Genomic DNA, 21218 nt, shown 5'->3' with positions numbered 1-21218 from the left:
TAGATGATCCCTCTGCAGCCACCACAGCAGCGACACCCTGTTTCTTGCTGACAGGGTTATCCGCTGTTGTATCTGTAGATGGGACCCGGACCATTAGTCCCACAGGTCCCACTGGAACGTCCTTGCGTGGAGTCTTCCGAATGGAATTATGCTTCGTACGAAGCTACCATTTTTCCCAGGACTCGTGTGCATTGATGTACCGACACCTGTCCTGGTTTTAGGATGTCTCTGACTAGAGATGACAACTCCTCGGCTTTTTCCACTGGAAGAAACACTCTTTTCTGGTCTGCGTTCAGAAACATTCCCAGGAACAGAAGACGTGTCGTCGGGACCAGCTGTGACTTTGGAATATTGAGAATCCAGTCGTGCTGTTGTAGCACTTCCCGAGAGAGTGCTACCCCCACTACCAACTGTTCTTTGGACCTCGCCTTTATCAGGAGATCGTCCAAGTACGGGATAATAAAAACTTCCTTCTTGCGAAGGAGTATCATCACTTCTGCCATTACCTAGGTAAAGACCTTCGGTGCCGTGGACAACTCCACCGGCCGCGTCTGGAACTGATAGTGACAGTCCTGTACCACATATCTGAGGTACTCCTGGTGAGGAGGGTTAATGGGGACATGCAGGTACGCATCCTTGATGTCCAGGGAGACCCTGTAATCCCCCTCGTCCAGGCTCGTAATATCCGCCCTGAGCGATTCCATCTTGAACTTGAATCTTCTGATATAAAAGTTCAAGTATTTTAATTTCAAGATGGGTCTCACCGAAACGTTTCGGTACCACAACCACTGTGGAATAGTAACCCCTTCCTTGCTGAAGGAGGGGCACCTTGACAATCACTTGTTGTGATTATAGTGTTGAATATCCACCAACACCGTCTCCCTGGCAGAGGGAGGTGCCGGTAAGGCAGATTTTAGGAAACGGCGGGGGGAAGAACGTCTCGAACTCCAGCCTGTACCCCTGAGATACTACTTGAAGGACCCAGGGATCCATGTGAGAGAGCCCACTGTCCGCTGAAATTTCTGAGACGGGCCCCCACCGTACCCGGGTCCGCCTGAGCAGCCCCCGCACCATGCTGTGGACCTACCGGACGCAGGGAGGACTTCTGCTCTTGGGAACTAGCTGTGTGTTGCAGCTTTTTCCTCTACCTTTGCCTCTCGGCAGAAAGGATGAGCCTCTAGCCCTCTTGCTTTTCTGGGGCCGAAAGGACTGTACTTGATGATACGGTGCTTTCTTTTGTTGTGGGGTAGCCTGTGGCAAAAAAAATCGATTTCCCAACAGTAGCTGTGGAAACGAGGTCTGAAAAACCATCCCCAAACAGTTTTACCCCCTTATAGGGCAACTTCCATGTGCCGATTCGAGTCGGCATCGCCTGACCATTGCCAAGTCCATAACCCCCGTCTGGCGGCAATGGACCTAGCGCTTATTTTTGATGCCAGCCGGCAAATATCCCTCTGTGCATCACGCATGTATAAGACCACGTCTTTTATATGCTCTATTTTCAGCAAAATATTGTCCCTATCCATAGTTATTTTCCGACAGGAAATCTGACCACGCAGCGGGAGCACTGCACATCCATGCCGAAGCAACGGCTGGTCGCAATATAATGCCCTAGTGTGTGACTATATCTTATAGGGTAACCTCCTGCTTTCTATCAGCAGGTCCCTTCAGGGCGGCCGTATCCGGAGACGGTAGTGCCACCTTTTCTGATAAGCGTGTAAGCGCTGTATCTACCCTATGGGGTGTTTCCCCGCGTGACCTATCCTCTGGCGGGAAAGGGTACGCTGCCAATAACCGTTTTAGAAATTATCAATTTCTTACCGGGGGAAGACCACTCTTCCTCACACACCTCATTTAATTTCTCAGATGCAGGAAAAACTACTAATAGTTTTCTCTCACCAAACACAATACCCTTTTATGTGGTACCTGGGGTATAATCATAAATGTGTAATACATTTTTCATTGCCTCAATCCTGTAACGGGTGGACCTATTTGGAGGGTACACCAGTCTCATCGACGTCGACACTGGAGTCAGTATCCGTGTCGACATCTGTGTCTGTTATCTGAGGTAGCGGGCGATTTTAGAGCCCCCCATGACATTTGAGACGCTGGAACAGGCACAAGCTGAGTAGCCGGCTGTTCTGTGTCGTCGACCTTTTATGTAAGGAGTTGACACTTTCACGTAATCCTTCCATAAGTTCAACCACACCGGTGTCGACCCCGCAGGGGGTGACAACATATTTACAGGCATTCGCTCCGCCTCCACCTCATTATCCTCCACATACCTGTCGACACAGCCGTACCGACACACAGCACACACACAGGGAATGCTCTGATAGAGGACAGGACCCCACAAAGCCCTTTGGGGAGACAGAGGGAGAGTATGCCAGCACACACCAGGGCGCTATATATCACAGGGATAGCACCTATAAAAAGTGTTTTCCCTTATAGCTGCATATATATATGTATACTGCGCTTAAATTGTGCCCCCCCTCTCTTTTTAACCCTTTCTGTAGTGTATTAACTGCAGGGGAGAGCCAGGGAGCTTCCCTCCAACGGAGCTGTGAGGGAAAAATGGCGCCAGTGTGCTGAAGGAGATAGCTCCGCCCCTTTTTCGCGGACTTTTCTCCCGCATTTTTATGGATTCTGGCAGGGGTTAATGTACATCCATATAGCCCTGGGGGTTATATGTGATGTATTTTTGCCAGCCAAGGTGTTAATATTGCTGCTCAGGGCGCCCCCCCCCAGCGCCCTGCACCCATCAGTGACCGCAGTGTGAGGTGTGCATGAGGAGCAATGGCGCACAGCTGCAGTGCTGTGCGCTACCTTGATGAAGACTGATGTCTTCTGCCGCCGATTTTCCGGACCTCTTCTTGCTTCTGGCTCTGTAAGGGGGCCGGCGGCGCGGCTCTGGGACCGGACTCCGAGGCTGGGCCTGTGTTCGATCCCTCTGGAGCTAATGGTGTCCAGTAGCCTAAGAAGCCCAAGCTGGCTGCAAGCAGGCAGGTTCGCTTCTTCTCCCCTTAGTCCCTCGATGCAGTGAGCCTGTTGCCAGCAGGTCTCACTGAAAATAAAAAACCTAAAACTAACTTTTATCTAAGAAGCTCAGGAGAGCCCCCTAGATTGCACCCTGCTCGGTCGGGCACAAAAATCTAACTAAGGCTTGGAGGAGGGTCATAGGGGGAGGAGCCAGTGCACACCAGGTAGTCCTAAAGCTTTCTTTTTGTGCCCAGTCTCCTGCGGAGCCGCTATTCCCCATGGTCCTTACGGAGTTCCCAGCATCCACTAGGACGTCAGAGAAAACAATAAATCTAAAATACTTGACCTCCACCATTAAAAATAAAATGTCCCAACAGTCCAGGGGAACAGGAAGAGTGTCACTGCTTCTCAGCATGGAGGTGGGAGGCTTTTGGAGGAACACTGTCCATTCCCCATACAGTTGCCAACCCTGCACCGACCAACCAAGGCTGTTTTCATTACAGCAGGGGCAAGTTCCCTGCAATAAAGGACATCAGCTGAGGCCTTTCAGCATAGGGCCTGGCGTATAACTGGATGAAAGGTCATACTGCCTGTTTTCTTTAATCTTTTTAATTATTACTTGCAGTTCTCTGCTGCCGACTCATTAACTTGCGTCAGGATATGAACACAGTGCTTTTATTCACCAAGTCCAATATTCACATGCTATATTTTTTATTTATCAGCCATTTGTGTGTGTCATCTGAAAAAGGTATTACAGGAAATTTCAACATTACATGTTCCTTAACCACTTAACGGACAATTCCCCCCCCCCCCCCCCCCAAAAAAAAATAAGAATTTACTTACCAATAATTCTGTTTCTCGGAGTCCGTAGTGGATGCTGGGGTTCCTGAAAGGACCATGGGGAATAGCGGCTCCGCAGGAGACAGGGCACAAAAAGTAAAGCTTTAGGATCAGGTGGTGTGCACTGGCTCCTCCCCCTATGACCCTCCTCCAAGCCAGTTAGGTACTGTGCCCGGACGAGCGTACACAATAAGGGAGGAATTTTGAATCCCGGGTAAGACTCATACCAGCCACACCAATCACACCGTACAACTTGTGATCTAAACCCAGTTAACAGTATGATAACAGCGGAGCCTCTGAAAAGATGGCTCACAACAATAATAACCCGATTTTTGTAACTATGTACAAGTATTGCAGATAATCCGCACTTGGGATGGGCGCCCAGCATCCACTACGGACTCCGAGAAATAGAATTATCGGTAAGTAAATTCTTATTTTCTCTATCGTCCTAGTGGATGCTGGGGTTCCTGAAAGGACCATGGGGATTATACCAAAGCTCCCAAACGGGCGGGAGAGTGCGGATGACTCTGCAGCACCGAATGAGAGAACTCCAGGTCCTCTTTTTGCCAGGATATCAAATTTGTAGAATTTTACAAACGTGTTCTCCCCTGACCACGTAGCTGCTCGGCAGAGTTGTAATGCCGAGACCTCTCGGGCAGCCGCCCAAGATGAGCCCACCTTCCTTGTGGAATGGGCCTTAACCGATTTAGACTGTGGCAGGCCTGCCTCAGAATGTGCAAGTTGAATTGTGTTACAAATCCAACGAGCAATCGACTGCTTAGAAGCAGGCGCACCCAACTTGTTGGGTGCATACAGTATAAACAGCGAGTCAGATTTTCTGACTCCAGCTGTCCTGGAACATATTTTCAGGGCCCTGACTACTTCTAGCAACTTGGAGTCCTCCAAGTCCCTAGTAGGTGCAAGGCACCACAATAAGCTGGTTCAGGTGAAACACTGACACCACCTTAGGGAGAGAACTGGGGACGAGTCCGCAGCTCTGCCCTGTCCGAATGGACAAACAGATATGGGCTTTTTTGAGAAAAAAACCACCAATTTGACACTCGCCTGGTCCAGGCCAGGGCCAAGAGCATGGTCACTTTTTATGTGAGATGCTTCAAATCCACATATTTGACTGGTTTTAAACCAATGTGATTTGAGGAATCCCAGAACTACGTTGAGATCCCACAGTGCCACTGGAGGCACAAAAAAGGGGTTTGTATATGCAATACTCCCTTGACAAACTTCTGGACTTCAGGAACTGAAGCCAATTCTTTCTGGAAGAAAATTTACAGGGCCGAATTTGAACCTTAATGGACCCCAATTTGAGGCCCATAGACACTCCTGTTTGCAGGAAATGCAGGAAACGACCGAGTTGAAATTTCTTTGTGGGGCCTTCCTGGCCTCACACCACGCAACATATTTTCGCCACACGTGGTGATAATGTTGTGCGGTCACCTCCTTTCTGGCTTTGACCAGGGTAGGAATGACCTCTTCCGGAATGCCTTTTTTTTCCTTAGGATCCGGCTTTCCATCGCCATGCCGACAACGCAGCTGCGGTAAGTCTTGGAACAGACATGGTACTTGCTGAAGCAAGTCCCTTCTTAGCGGCAGAGGCCATAAGACCTCTGTAAGCATCTCTTGAAGTTCCGGGTACCAAGTCCTTCTTGGCCAATCCGGAGCCATGAGTATAGTTCTTACTCCTCTACGTCTTATAATTCTCAGCACCTTAGGTATGAGAAGCAGAGGAGGGAACACATACACCGACTGGTACACCCACGGTGTTACCAGAACGTCCACATCTATTGCCTGAGGGTCTCTTGACCTGGCGCAATACCTGTCCCGTTTTTTGTTCAGACGGGACGCCATCATGTCCACCTTTGGTATTTCCCAACGGTTTACAATCATGTGGAAAAAACTTCTCAATGAAGTTTCCACTCTCCCGGGTGGAGGTCGTGCTGAGGAAGTCTGCTTCCCAGTTTCCATTCCCGGGATGAAAAACTGCTGACAGTGTTATCACATGATTTTCCGCCCAGCGAAAAGTCCTTGCAGTTTCTGCCATTGCCCTCCTGCTTCTTGTGTCGCCCTGTCTGTTTACGTGGGCGACTGCCGTGATGTTTTTCCCACTGGATCAATACCGGCTGACCTTGAAGCAGAGGTCTTGCTAAGCTTAGAGCATTATAAATTTACCCTTAGCTCCAGTATATTTATGTGGAGAAAAGTCTCCATACTTGATCACACTCCCTGGAAATTTTTCCCTTGTGTGACTGCTCCCCAGCCTCTCAGACTGGGCTCCGTGGTTACCAGCATCCAATCCTGAATGCCGAATCTGCGGCCCTCTAGAAGATGAGCACTCTATAACCACCACAGGAGAGACACCCTTGTCCTTGGATATTGGGTTATCCTCTGATGCATCTGAAGATGCGATCCGGACCATTTGTCCAGCAGATCCCACTGAAAAGTTCTTACGTGAAATCTGCCGAATGGAATTGCTTCGTAGGAAGCCACCATTTTTACCAGGACCCTTGTGCAATGATGCACTGTTTTTAGGAGGTTCCTGACTTGCTCGGATAACTCCCTGGCTTTCTCTTCCGGGAGAAACACCTTTTTCTGGACTGTGTCCAGAATCATCCCTAGGCACAGCAGACGTGTCGTCGGGATCAGCTGCGATTTTGGAATATTTAGAATCCACCCGTGCTGATTGTAGCAGTATCCGAGATAGTGCTACTCCGACCTACAACTGTTCCCTGGACTATGCCCCTATCAGGAGATCGTCCAAGTAAGGGATAATTAAGACGCCTTTTCTTCGAAGAAGAATCATCAATTCGGCCATTACCTTGGTAAAGACCCCGGGGTGCCGTGGACAATCCAAACGGCAACGTCTGAAAACTGATAGTGACAGTTCTGCACCACGAACCTGAGGTACCCTTAGTGAGAAGGGCAAATTTGGGACATAGAGGTAAGCATCCCTGATGTCCCGGGACACTATATAGTCCCCTTCTTCCTGGTTCGTTATCACTGCTCTGAGTGACTTCATCTTAATTTGAACCTTTGTAAGTGTTCAAAAAAAATTTTTTAGAATAAGTCTCACCTAGCCTTCTGGCTTCAGTACCACAATATAGTGTGGAATAATACCCCTTTTCTGTAGTAGGAGGGGTAATTTAATTATCACCTGCTGGGAATACAGCTTGTGAATTTTTTTCCCATACTACCTCCTTGTCGGAGGGAGACTTGGTAAAGCAGACTTCAGGAGCCTGCGAAGGGGAAACGTCTCGACATTCCCATCTGTACCCCCGGGATACTACTTGTAGGATCCAGGGGTCCTGTACGGTCTCAGCGCCATGCTGAGAACTTGTCAGACGCGGTGGAACGCTTCTGTTCCTGGGAATGGGCTGCCTGCTGCAGTCTTCTTCCCTTTCCTCTATCCCTGGGCAGATATGATCTTATAGGGACGAGAGGACTGAGGCTGAAAAGACGGTGTCTTTTTCTGCAGAGATGTGACTTAGGGTAAAAAACGGTGGATTTTCCAGCAGTTGCCGTGACCACCAGGTCCGATGGACCGACCCCAAACAAGTCCTCTTCCTTTATACGGCCATACTGTGCCGTTTGGAATCTGCATCACCTGACCACTGTCGTGTCCATAACATCTTCTGGCAGTTATGGACATCGCGTTTATTCATGATGCCAGAGTGCAAATATCCCTCTGTGCATCTCGCATATATAGAAATGCTCTATAGTCAATAAAATACTGTCCCTGTCAAGGGTATCAATATTTTTAGTCAGGGAATCCGACCAAGCCACCCTAGCTCTGCACATCCAGGCTGAGGCGATCGCTGGCCGCAGTATAACACCAGTATGTGTGTATATACTTTTTATTATATTTTCCAGCCTTGTCAGCTGGTCCTTGAGGACGGCCCTATCTATAGACGGTACCGCCACTTGTTTTGATAAGCGTGTGAGCGCCTTATCCACCTTAAGGGGTGTTTCCCAACGCGCCCTAACTTCTGGCGGGAAAGGGTATACCGCCCATAATTTTCTATCGGGGGGAACCCACGCATCATCACACACTTTATTTAATTTATCTGATTCAGGAAAAACTATGGTAGTTTTTTCACATCCCACATAATACCCTCTTTTGTGGTACTTGTAGTATCAGAAATATGTAACACCTCCTTCATTGCCTTTAACGTGTGGCCCTAATAAGGAATACGTTTGTTTATTCACCGTCGACACTGGATTCAGTGTCCCTGTCTGTGTCTGTGTCGACCGACTAAAGTAAACGGGCGTTTTAAAACCCTTGACGGTGTTTTTGAGACGTCTGGACCGTACTAATTGTTTGTCGGCCGTCTCATGTCGTCAACCGACCTTGCAGCGTGTTGACATTATCACGTAATTTCCTAAATAAGCCATCCATTCCGGTGTCGACTCCCTAGAGAGTGACATCACCATTACAGGCAATTGCTCCGCCTCCTCACCAACATCGTCCTCCTACCTGTCGACACACACGTACCGACACACAGCACACACACAGGGAATGCTCTGATAGAGGACAGGACCCACTAGCCCTTTGGAGAGACAGAGGGAGAGTTTGCCAGCACACACCAAAAACGCTATAATTATATAGGGACAACCTTATATAAGTGTTTTCCCTTATAGCATCTTAATATATATATAAGCATATCGCCAAATTAGTGCCCCCCCTCTCTGTTTTAACCCTGTTTCTGTAGTGCAGTGCAGGGGAGAGCCTGGGAGCCTTCCCTCCAGCCTTTCTGTGAGGGAAAATGGCGCTGTGTGCTGAGGAGATAGGCCCCGCCCCTTTTTCGGCGGCCTCGTCTCCCGCTCTTAACGGATTCTGGCAGGGGTTAAATATCTCCATATAGCCTCCGGAGGCTATATGTGAGGTATTTTTAGCCAAAATAGGTATTCATTTGCCTCCCAGGGCGCCCCCCTCCCAGCGCCCTGCACCCTCAGTGACTGCCGTGTGAAGTGTGCTGAGAGGAAAATGGCGCACAGCTGCAGTGCTGTGCGCTACCTTTAGAAGACTGAGGAGTCTTCTGCCGCCGATTCTGGACCTCTTCTTACTTCAGCATCTGCAAGGGGGCCGGCGGCAAGGCTCCGGTGACCATCCAGGCTGTACCTGTGATCGTCCCTCTGGAGCTGGTGTCCAGTAGCCAAGAAGCCAATCCATCCTGCACGCAGGTGAGTTCACTTCTTCTCCCCTAAGTCCCTCGTTGCAGTGATCCTGTTGCCAGCAGGACTCACTGTAAAATAAAAAACCTAAGCTAAACTTTCCTAAGCAGCTCTTTAGGAGAGCCACCTAGATTGCACCCTTCTCGGCCGGGCACAAAAATCTAACTGGCTTGGAGGAGGGTCATAGGGGGAGGAGCCAGTGCACACCACCTGATCCTAAAGCTTTACTTTTTGTGCCCTGTCTCCTGCGGAGCCGCTATTCCCCATGGTCCTTTCAGGAACCCCAGCATCCACTAGGACGATAGAGAAAAATCGATCCGAAATGGACAGGTTTTTTTTTTTAGGAGTGAATCAGGTGAAGAACATGAAATTAACCCTATCCAAAATGATTTTAGTTAAAAATATTTTTAAAAATAATAATTTTTTAAAAACATTTTAAACATCGAATCATTGATCGGGAACATCACGACCATTGGAACATCAAAAACATCACAACCATCGCAGCTTTCATTTTGAAAGCCGGGACAGCCTTCAGGTACAGAGGGGGGGCTTGGGAGAGTTTATTTACACTGCCCAGGGGCTGCTATTGCCTGAAGCCGCCGGAGAGGGGGGTCCTGCCTTGCTGACTGATCAGCAGTGATCGGCAGCACGGCAATCAGTAGGGGAGAGTGCAAGGAGGCAGAGGGACCTCCGGGTCCCACTGACAGCAGCAGTGGAGGAAGTTTCCCTTCCCTGCCGCTGCAAACACTGTCTATCTGACTGGTCGCATCCTGTGCGACCAGGTCAGATAAAGCACTTGTAGGCATGGTCGCATCTGATGCAACCATGTCAGTCAAGTGGTTTAAAAGAAATATTACGAAGCAATAAAACAAGATAAACAAAATCACATAACATGAAGAGACACTTTGGCAATGACTACATCTGTATCTCATGATAGTCATTTATTATGCTTAATCTATGAACTATTTGCTTTTTTAAACCTTTCGTACGCGGGAACTGTATTTGTGTAATAAAGTCCTGTCTATTGACTTTTATAAAAAGGAAAGAAAATCGCAAGTACTCTTTTCTGTCTGTAACATGTAAAGAGTCAGACAAAACCTTGCTATTTAAAAAACCAAAACAAAACTCCATAATCTACTTGGGTTTAATTTGGGGTTTTTAAAGTAAATTTGAAGAAAATTCGAGTTTTTATTCTGTAAAATACACAGGGTTCAAAAGACAGTTGCCTATTATGTCCCTGATTTAAAACACTTCACAAATACACCACCAATGGTACATAACTCGTCAGTAGTAGTCTAGGGATGCAGTTAATTTTCCGACTGTCGGATTCCGGCGTCTGTATTTCGACTGCCTGGATCCCGACAGTCGGGATTTCATACTGCAACTGTAGACGGGATCCGGTCTGAAGATCAACAGTGTCTAGGTCGACAATGTTTAGGTCGACCACTATAGGTCGACAGTCACTAGGTCGACATGGATGGAAGGTCGACAGGGTTTCTAGGTCGACATGTGCTAGGTCGACAGGTCTAAAGGTCGACATGAGTTTTTCAAAAAAAAATTCTTTTTTTGCATTTTTTCATACTTAACGATCCACGTGGACTACGATTGGAACGGTAAAGTGTGCCGAGCGAAGCGGTAGCGGAGCGAAGGCACCATGCCCGAAGCATGGCGAGCCATGCGAGGGGACGCGGTGCACTAATTTGGGATCCCGGTCACTCTACGAAGAAAACGACAAAAAAATAATAAAAAAAAAATCCTCATGTCGACCTTTAGACCTTCCATCCATGTCGACCTATAGTGGTCGACCTAAACATTGTCGACCTAGACACTGTCGATTTGATGAACCACACCCCTGTAGACTACATGCTAATGGAACCTAAACCACATCAATGAAAACAAAATCATAAAACCAAGTTAAAAATACAGTCAAACACAAACCTTCCTTTTTTGTTACCTGTGGTCACACAAAAATATCGCTCCATAGTCGTGCCGATGCCGGATGACTCTACCAATTGCCTGATTCACTGCACGGGATGCTTGTTGGCGATACCACTCCTGTCCAGACAAGTACTGAGGAGACAAAATACAGGGTTCTTATCATAAATGTAAAATCAGTAAAAGACTACATCACTACAAAGCACCCAACAATCAAATAAAAAAAACACTGTACCATTCCAGTGGATCCCTGTGTTTTTCTCATCTCATCCAGGAATTGCATCTTAAGTACTATCCGAGGGTCCATTCGTGGGGGGAATGGGAGGCCAGTGATTATAACACCACGGCCATTGCAATCTGCAAAATCCAACCCCTCACTAGCCTGGATAAGAACAAATTGTCACTAAACAAAAGAACTCTATATTTACAGACAGGGAAACAATAGTGGGTAAACACGCACCTTCCCCCTACACACTGCCAGGAAACTGGCACCGCTGCCTTTAGGGTCCTGTATTTTCTCATAATAAGCATCCATCACCTGCAGCAGAACATAGAATATGTAGTATAGGAAATCCTTTACTATCAATGCAAAAGAAATACAGAAAACACTTATCAACATAGACTCAGAATACAGTAATCACTCAAACTCATTTGAACATTAAGGTGTAGTAGCTATCCATTGGGTCTAGTAAAACATGCAGGGCCGTAGCAGTAAAACCTCGCCTCGCTCACCTCATTAAATGATCCTTTACCTCTGGGCTCCACAAACATTGGCTTTACATCCTCTATGCGTGAGGAGAAGCCATTTTCCTGCAGGATAAAATAATAAGAATTTACTCACCGGTAATTCTATTTCTCGTAGTCCGTAGTGGATGCTGGGAACTCCGTAAGGACCATGGGGAATAGCGGCTCCGCAGGAGTCTGGGCACAACTAAAAGAAAGCTTTTAGACTACCTGGTGTGAACTGGCTCCTCCCACTATGACCCTCCTCCAAGCCTCAGTTAGGATACTGTGCCCAGAAGAGCTGACACAATAAGGAAGGATTTTGAGTCCCAGGTAAGACTCATACCAGCCACACCAATCACACCGTATAACTCGTGATACCATAACCAGTTAACAGTATGAAATTTAACTGAGCCTCTCAACAGATGGCTCATAACAATAACCCTTTTGTGAACAACAACTATGTACAAGTATTGCAGACAATCCGCACTTGGGACGGGCGCCCAGCATCCACTACGGACTACGAGAAATAGAATTACCGGTGAGTAAATTCTTATTTTCTCTGACGTCCTAGTGGATGCTGGGAACTCCGTAAGGACCATGGGGATTATACCAAAGCTCCCAAACGGGCGGGAGTGCGCGGATGACTCTGCAGCACCGAATGAGAGAACTCAAGGTCCTCCTCAGCCAGGGTATCAAATTTGTAGAATTTTGCAAACGTGTTTGCCCCTGACCAAGTAGCAGCTCGGCAAAGTTGTAAAGCCGAGACCCCTCGGGTAGCCGCCCAAGATGAGCCCACCTTCCTTGTAGAATGGGCTTTTACTGATTTAGGATACGGCAGTCCAGCTGCAGAATGCGCCAGCTGAATTGTGCTACAAATCCAGCGAGCAATAGTCTGCTTAGAAGCAGGAGCACCCAGTTTGTTGGGTACATACAGGATAAATAGAGAGTCAGTTTTCCTGACTCCAGCCGTCCTGGAAACATAAATTTTCAAGGCCCTGACTACGTCCAGTAACTTGGAATCCTCCAAGTCGCTAGTAGCCGCAGGCACTACAATAGGTTGGTTCAAGTGAAAAGCAGATACCACCTTAGGGAGAAACTGGGGACGAGTCCTCAATTCTGCCCTATCCATATGGAAAATCAGATAAGGACTTTTAAATGACAAAGCCGCCAATTCTGATACACACCTGGCCGAAGCCAAGGCCAATAACATGACCACTTTCCACGTGAGATATTTTAGATCCACGGTCTTTAGTGGCTCAAACCAATGTGATTTTAGGAAATTCAACACCACGTTGAGATCCCGGGGTGCCACTGGAGGCACAAAGGGGGGCTGAATATGCAGCACTCCTTTTACAAATGTCTGAACTTCAGGTAGTGAAGCTAGTTCTTTTTGGAAAAAAAATCGACAGAGCCGATATCTGTACCTTAATGGAGCCTAATTTTAGGCCCATAGTCACTCCTGCCTGTAGGAAGTGCAGAAATCGACCCAGCTGAAATTCCTCTGTTGGGGCCTTATTGGCCTCACACCAAGCAACATATTTCCGCCATATGCGGTGATAATGTTTTACCGTTACATCTTTCCTGGCTTTAATCAGCGTAGGAATGACATCCTCCGGAATGCCCTTTTCCTTCAGGATCCGGCGTTCAACCGCCATGCCGTCAAACGCAGCCGCGGTAAGTCTTAGAACAGACAGGGCCCCTGCTGCAGCAGGTCCTGTCTGAGCGGCAGAGGCCATGGGTCCTCTGAGATCATCTCTTGAAGTTCCGGGTACCAAGCTCTTCTTGGCCAATCCGGAACCACGAGTATTGTCCTTACTCCTCGTTTTCTTATTATTCTCAGTACCTTTGGTATGAGAGGCAGAGAAGGGAACACATAAACTGACTGGTACACCCACGGTGTCACTAGAGCGTCCACCGCTATCGCCTGAGGGTCCCTTGACCTGGCGCAATACCTCTCCAGTTTTTTGTTTAGGCGGGACGCCATCATGTCCACCTGTGGCCGTTCCCAACGATTTACAATCAGTGTGAAGACTTCTGGATGAAGTCCCCACTCTCCCGGGTGGAGGTCGTGCCTGCTGAGGAAGTCGGCTTCCCAGTTGTCCACTCCCGGAATGAACACTGCTGACAGTGCTAGCACGTGATTTTCCGCCCATCGGAGAATCCTTGTGGCTTCTGCCATCGCCATCCTGCTTCTTGTGCCGCCCTGTTGGTTTACATGGGCGACCGCCGTGATGTTGTCTGACTGAATCAGTACCGGCTGGTTATGAAGCAGGGGTCTTGCTTGACTTAGGGCATTGTAAATGGCCCTCAGTTCCAGAAAGTTTATGTGTAGGGAAATCTCCTGATTTGACCATAGTCCCTGGAAGTTTTTTCCCTGTGTGACTGCCCCCCAGCCTCGAAGGCTGGCATCTGTGGTCACCAGAACCCAGTCCTGTATGCCGAATCTGCGGCCCTCTCGAAGATGAGCACCCTGCAGTCACCACGGCAGAGATACCCTGGTCCTTGGAGACAGGGTTATCAGCCGATGCATCTGAAGATGCGATCCGGACCACTTGTCCAACAGGTCCCACTGAAAAGCTCTTGCATGAAACCTGCCGAATGGCATTACTTCGTAGGAAGCTACCATTTTTCCCAGGACTCGCGTGCAGTGATGCACCGACACCTGTTTTGGTTTCAGGAGGCCTCTGACTAGAGATGACAGCTCCTCGGCTTTCTCCTCCGGGAGAAACACTTTTTTCTGGTCTGTGTCCAGAACCATCCCCAGGAACAGTAGACGTGTCGTAGGAACCAGCTGTGCTGTTGTAGCACTTCCCGAGATAGTGCTACCCCGACCAATAACTGCTCCTTGGACCTCGCCTTTAATCAGGAGATCGTCCAAGTACGGGATAATGAAAAACTCCCTTTTTTCGAAGGAGTATCATCATTTCGGCCATTACCTTGGTAAATACTCTCGGTGCCGTGGACAGACCGAACGGCAACGTCTGGAATTGGTAATGACAAACCTGTACCACAAAACTGAGGTACTCCTGGTGAGGATGGTAAATGGGGACATGCAGGTAAGCATCCTTGATGTCCAGAAATACCATGAAATCTCCCTCGTCCAGGCTCGCAATAACCGCCCTGAGCGATTTCATTTTTAACTTGAACCTTCGTATATAAGTGTTCAAGGATTTAAATTTTAGAATGGGTTTCACCGAACCGTCTGGTTTCGGTACCACAACATTGTGGAATAGTAACCCCGGCCTTGTTGAAGGAGGGGTACCTTGATTTTCACCTGCTGGAAGTACAGTTTGCTGATTTGAGGTAACGGCGAGAGGGAGTCGCCTCGAACTCCAGCTTGTATCCCTGTGATACTACATGCAGAACCCAGGGATCCACCTGTGAGCGAGCCCACTGGACGCTGAAGTTCTCGAGACGCGCCCCCACCGCACCTGGCTACACCTGTGGAGCCCCCGCGTCATGCGGTGGACTCAGAGGAAGCGGGGGAAGAATTTTGATCCTGGGAACTGGCTGACTGGTGCAGCTTTTTCCCTCTTCCCTTGTCTCTGTGCAGAAAGGAAGCGCCTTTGACCCGCTTGCTTTTCTGAAGCCGAAAGGACTGTACCTGATAATACAGTGCTTTCTTAGGCTGTGAGGAAACCTGAGGTAAAAATTTTTCTTCACAGCTGTTGCTGTGGATACGAGGTCCCAGAGACCATCCCCAAACAATTCCTCACCCTTATAAGGCAGAATCTCTATGTGCCTTTTAAAGTCAGCATTACCTGTCCAGTGCCGGGTCTCTAATACCCTCCTGGCAGAATGGACATTGCATTAATTCTGGATGCCAGCCGGCAAAATATCCCTCTGTGCATCCCTCATATATAAGACGACGTCTTTAATATGCTCTTATGTTAGCAAAATAGTATCCCTGTCTGACAGGGTCACAGACCACGCTGCAGCAGCACTATCCATGCTGAGGCAATTGCAGGTCTCAGTCTAGTACCGGAGTGTGTAAATACAGACTTCAGGATAGCCTCCTGCTTTTTATCAACAGGTACCTTCAAAGTGGCCGTATCCTAAGACGGCAGTGCCACCTTTTTTGACAAACGTGTGAGCGCCTTATCCACCCTAGGGGATATCTCCCAGCGTAACCTATCCTCTGGCGGGAAAGGGTACGCCATCAGTAACTTTTTTGAAATTACCAGTTTCTTATCGGGGGAACCCACGCTTTTTCACACACTTCATTCACTCATCTGATGGGGGAACAAAACACTGCCTGCTTTTTCTCCCCAAACATAAAACCCTTTTTTAGTCGTACTTGGGTTAATGTCAGAAATGTGTAACACATTTTTTATTGCCGGGATCATGCAACGGATGTTCCTAGTGGATTGTGTATATGTCTCAACCTCGTCGACACTGGAGTCAGACTCCGTGTCGACATCTGTGTCTGCCATCTGAGGGAGCGGGCGTTTTTGAGCCCCTGATGGCCTTTGAGACTCCTGGGCAGGCGCGGGCTGAGAAGCCGGATGTCCCACAGCTGTTACGTCATCCAGCCTTTTATGTAAGGAGTTGACACTGTCGGTTAATACCTTCCACCTATCCATCCACTCTGGTGTCGGCCCCCAGGGGGCGACATCACATTTATCGGCATCTGCTCCGCTTCCACATAAGCCTCCTCATCAAACATGTCGACACAGCCGTACCGACACACCGCACACACACAGGGAATGCTCTGACTGAGGACAGGACCCCACAAAGCCCTTTGGGGAGACAGAGAGAGAGTATGCCAGCACACACCAGAGTGCTATATAATGTAGGGATTAACACTATAACTGAGGGAATTTCCCCCAATAGCTGCTTGTATACACAATATTGCGCCTAAATTTAGTGCCCCCCCCTCTCTTTTTAACCCTTTGAGCCTGAAAACTACAGGGGAGAGCCTGGGGAGCTGTCTTCCAGCTGCACTGTGAAGAGAAAATGGCGCCAGTGTGCTGAGAAATATAGCCCCGCCCATTTTTCGGCTGACTTTTCTCCCGCTTTTTTATGGATTCTGGCAGGGGTATTTATCACATATACAGCCTCTAGGACTATATATTGTGATTATTTTGCCAGGCAAGGTGTTTATATTGCTGCTCAGGGCGCGCCCCCCCCCCCCCCCCAGCACCCATCAGTGACCGGAGTGTGAGGTGTGCATGAGGAGCAATGGCGCACAGCTGCAGTGCTGTGCGCTACCTTGTTGAAGACAGGAGTCTTCTGCCGCCGATTTTCCGGATCACTTCTTGCTTCTGGCTCTGTAAGGGGGCCGGCGGCGCGGCTCCGAAACCGAACATCAATGGCCGGTTCCATGTGGTCGATCCCTCTGGAGCTAATGGTGTCCAGTAGCCTAAGAAGCCCAAGCTACCACCAGTTAGGTAGGTTCGCTTCTTCTCCCCTTAGTCCCTCGCTGTAGTGAGTCTGTTGCCAGCAGATCTCACTGTACAATAAAAAACCTAAACTATACTTTCTCTCTAGGAGCTCAGGAGAGCCCCTAGTGTGCATCCAGCTTTGCCGGGCACAAGATTCTAACTGAGGTCTGGAGGAGGGTCATAGTGGGAGGAGCCAGTGCACACCAGGTAGTCCTAAAGCTTTCTTAGTTGTGCCCAGTCTCCTGCGGAGCTGCTATCCCCCCCCATGGTCCTTACGGAGTCCCAGCATCCACTTAGGACGTCAGAGAAACATGCATAGGACCTCATGACTATCAATGCGCAACAGAGTACTAGACTGAGAAACAGTTTTTATCTACTCACCTTCCAAAATTCTATACTTTTATCCATAACTGGATAGGAGGGGAAAAAAACCAGTAGACCATGAGGAACCACACGAGCTATGTTGCCTGGGGGTTAGAACAGAACACTTGATGAACAGAAAGCAACATCATAGGACAGACAGTCATACATTGTCTTAACTATCACACAACAGGCATTTGCACTGCGAGATTTACAGTTTGAGTGGCACGGAGAAAAAAAAAAAAAAAACAGGACAGGCAGCGAGATATACAGATGTGTTCTCATAAAGCTTTGCTGCAGTCACACCAAACAGTCCCTCTTGGCACGACAAGTTGCGCAAGAATCTTCTAGTGCTGGTGTCTTTGCCGAAATATGCACAAGGAGACTGTGCTGATTAATTTGATACGCAACACTTGTATATCTGTATGCCACTGAGTCTCTGAATCTGTGGGCCTAATTGAGATCTGATCGTAGATGTGCTAAAATTAGTACATCTACGTTCAGTTACTCAGACATGCGGGGGGGTGCCCAGCACAGGGCTAGTCCGCCCCGCATGTCTGGCCCTACCTTCAAGCGAATGTTTTTGTACCTGGCGAGAAGCTCCCTGCCAGCGCAGCTCCTGCGCTCTGGCAGGGAGCTACCCGCAGCTTCCCGGGCTGCGTGTGACGTCACGCATTCGCCACAGCCCGCCCCTTCCCCCCCCCCCCCCCCCCCGCGGTCCTGACACGCTTCCGTAGTCCAGACTGGGACCTGCCAACGGCGTTCATTTGCACGCCCCCTCCCGCCCACTGACCGCCTCTGCCTGTAAATTAGGCAGAGGCGATCGCAGCCCAGAGATGCTTTTAGCATCTCACTGGGCTCCCAGGGTGCGCACACACAGTGCGGCAGCTGCACGTGCGCACTCCACAAAGTAATTAAGACTGCGATCGCTGCAACTATGCAGTCTGAATTACCCCCCTGTATACGAAGTGCTACAATGTAGCAGCCGCAGCTTTATTCTTGCACGGGACCTGGCGACTCACTCAAAGTGCATGAAAGAAAGAGGTTAAAAAAAAAAAAAGACAGCTTGTGAGATGCATAGTTGTTTGCAAGATATATCAGACTTTGAAGTGGGATAAAGTGGAGAGAGATGAACAAAGCCTTTAAAATGGCAGTTAATTATTTTTGTAAACAATGTCTAGATAGTCTAGTGTTGCTCTACTAATCCAACAAGCATTGCTCTTATGGTGTTTCGCACATACCGTCCTTGGTGGTGTTTGAGTTGACCCTGATACTCCGTTGTGGTTCAATGGGATCTTCTCTGAGCTAGGCAAGATGGGTACTGATAACATTTGGTTAAGATATGGTGTTACCATTGGACAGCTTTACCATGATGGATATTGTCAAGTTGTTCCAAGAATTTTCTTCAACAATTTCTTCGACTTCGTCATGCTCCATCTGCCCAGTTCAGGGGGAACCAGCCACAGTTATGCGATTCCCTGCTTAAGACTACTTTGCAAGGAGTTTTTTTTAAATAAATCTCATCCTTTACTGATACTGCTCCTATTCTTCCCCCTCTACAATTCATGGTTTGCCTCTTTGGCATTGCACTTGACAAGGCTTTTCTTAATACTTTGGAATATATATGTATTACCGGCAGATGGGATGCCGGCTGTCAGTATAACCGACGGCTGCATCCCGGCAGCTAGTCCCCTTGCAGGCTTGCTGCGCTTGCCACGCTTCAGTAGCTCGCTACAGGTTATATTCCCCCTCGGTTGGTGGCGTGGACCCACCAACATAGTGGGAATACCCGGCAGTAGTTGGGATTCCGGCTGTCCGTATTTCACCGGCTTTTGGGATTCCGGCGTCGGACTCCTGAACGCCGGGATCCTGACAGCTGGTACTTTGACTGCATCCCCATATATTCTTTTTAAACCTACGCAGTGCACCCCAGATGGTTGCCTCGGTTGGTTCCTCTAAGAGCAGGATGTACTTCACATGGATCTTTCCGTAAAAGGTATATCATACTACTTCACAAGTGTCAGTCTTCCAATATATGCACTGGACCCTTATATGGCTCACCTCCCACAGTGTAACCTTTGTAGAGCACCTAACATGGCTGCCGCATCTGGCACGCTTGTAGATGAGATGAAAAATACATGGACCTGACAGTTTTGTTGGGATCCTACTCTGAGCATTAGGATGCTAAAACTACCACATTTTGTGTCCTCTCTTCTAGGGGTAGTCTATTCCACCCAGTGTAATCCTTACGCAGTGCGCCCAAGATGGCTGCCTCACCTGGTAACTTATGAGAGAGTGGAATACACAACCCTTGGAAGTTATTAAGCAAAATGCCTACACCAATTATGCATTATACTTACTGTGTGCTCTACATTTAATTTTTTATGTCTGTGCGGCTTGTCTGTTGCTGTATTAATTAAGCCTTCTATACTATGTGCATTGTTTTTTTAGGTCTGTAAAGAGCCTTAAGTCCTGCTGGAGAAAGAGCGATATATAAAAAAAACAGTATTTTAATTACCTACCAGTAAATCCTATTCTCGTATTACGTAGAGGATGCTGGGGTCCACATTAGTACCATGGGGTATAGACGGGTCCACTAGGAGCCATTGGCACTTTAAGAGTTTGAGAGTGTGGGCTGGCTCCTCCCTCTATGCCCCTCCTACCAGACTCGGTCTAGAAACTGTGCCCGAGGAGACGGAGATTCATACCAGCTCACACACAAGGCAAAACAAGCTAACTAGCTTGAAACTCAGCAACTGCTGAAACATTACTTACAAAGTAACAATGCAGTACGTAACTAAAAACAAAGTTGTACTGAACTAGATAAGCACTGCAGGAAAACGAAGCGTTGGGCGGGCGCCCAGCATCCTCTACGGACTACGAGAAAAGGATTTACCGGTAGGTAATTAAAATCCTATTTTCTCTTACATCCTAGAGGATGCTGGGGTCCACATTAGTACCATGGGGATGTACCAAAGCTCCCAGAATGGGAGGGAGAGCGCAGAGGCTCCTGCAGAACTGATTGACCAAACTTAAAGTCCTCAGAGGCCAAAGTATCGAAATTGTAGAACTTTGCAAACGTGTTCGACCCCGACCAAGTAGCCACTCGGCAGAGTTGTAAAGCCGAGACACCCCGGACAGCCGCCCAGGAAGAACCCACCTTACGAGTCCAGTGGACACTGGACTTACGAATATAGGAATCGAATGTCCGTAACTCTCTGGTTGTCAAGAATTACATCAGGGGAGTCCATTAACTAATTAATGTCCATCTGAATGTAGTTTAATTGACTTGGGTGATACACTGGCAGCAGCTCCATAAAAGTAATACTGCTGATACATTGTTGAAGATTAGCTACAAGGTAGCGCTGGATATGTAAACAGAGCTTTTCCTGCATATATGTTTGGCTTTAAACTATAGGTTAAAATTGCTGGATTATTTAATGCAGACAATTTTATTAGATGGTGATGTGTTTTAAAGTTTATACACTTGTCCTAAGGTTATAATAAATTGTTTTAATTAAATAAAAAACCTTTTTATTCATTGGTTGAGGCTTTTTCTGTGCGCTGCAATTCTGTTGCTTTTTAGATCTTGTAGAGATAAGAGGCCACCATGTCAATTTGGGGTACGCTCCAAAGATCTGTTACCTCCTTGAACACCTGCGGATGGAGACCCCACACCCTGAATGGAGATCGTGTCTACTGAGGAAGTCCGCTTCCCAGTTGTCTACTCCCGGAATGAAGATTGACGACAGCGCCAACGAGTGTTTTCCTGCCCAGAGGATGATTCTTGTTACATCTGACATTGCA

At 48.1% G+C, this 21218-nt stretch overlaps 1 protein-coding gene across 5 annotated transcripts in view; it reads right to left on the bottom strand.

Moving 5' to 3' along the window:
• Positions 1-21218, bottom strand: part of RTEL1 (regulator of telomere elongation helicase 1) — a 435638-nt gene that overhangs the window by 311631 nt on the left and 102789 nt on the right. For all 5 annotated transcript variants that reach the window (XM_063959152.1, XM_063959153.1, XM_063959154.1 and 2 more), the window contains exons 19-23: positions 17433-17518; positions 11674-11751; positions 11402-11479; positions 11177-11323; positions 10961-11076 (exon numbers count right to left, since the gene is read on the bottom strand). In XM_063959152.1, the coding sequence (XP_063815222.1) occupies positions 10961-11076; positions 11177-11323; positions 11402-11479; positions 11674-11751; positions 17433-17518 (505 nt within the window). The remainder of the gene's footprint in view (positions 1-10960; positions 11077-11176; positions 11324-11401; positions 11480-11673; positions 11752-17432; positions 17519-21218) is intronic.

The sequence above is a fragment of the Pseudophryne corroboree genome, chromosome 3 (assembly GCF_028390025.1).
Source record: "Pseudophryne corroboree isolate aPseCor3 chromosome 3, aPseCor3.hap2, whole genome shotgun sequence".
Classification (NCBI taxonomy): domain Eukaryota; kingdom Metazoa; phylum Chordata; class Amphibia; order Anura; family Myobatrachidae; genus Pseudophryne; species Pseudophryne corroboree.
The sequence above is the reverse complement of the archived record's forward strand: the minus strand, read 5'-3'. Positions and strand labels throughout refer to the sequence as shown.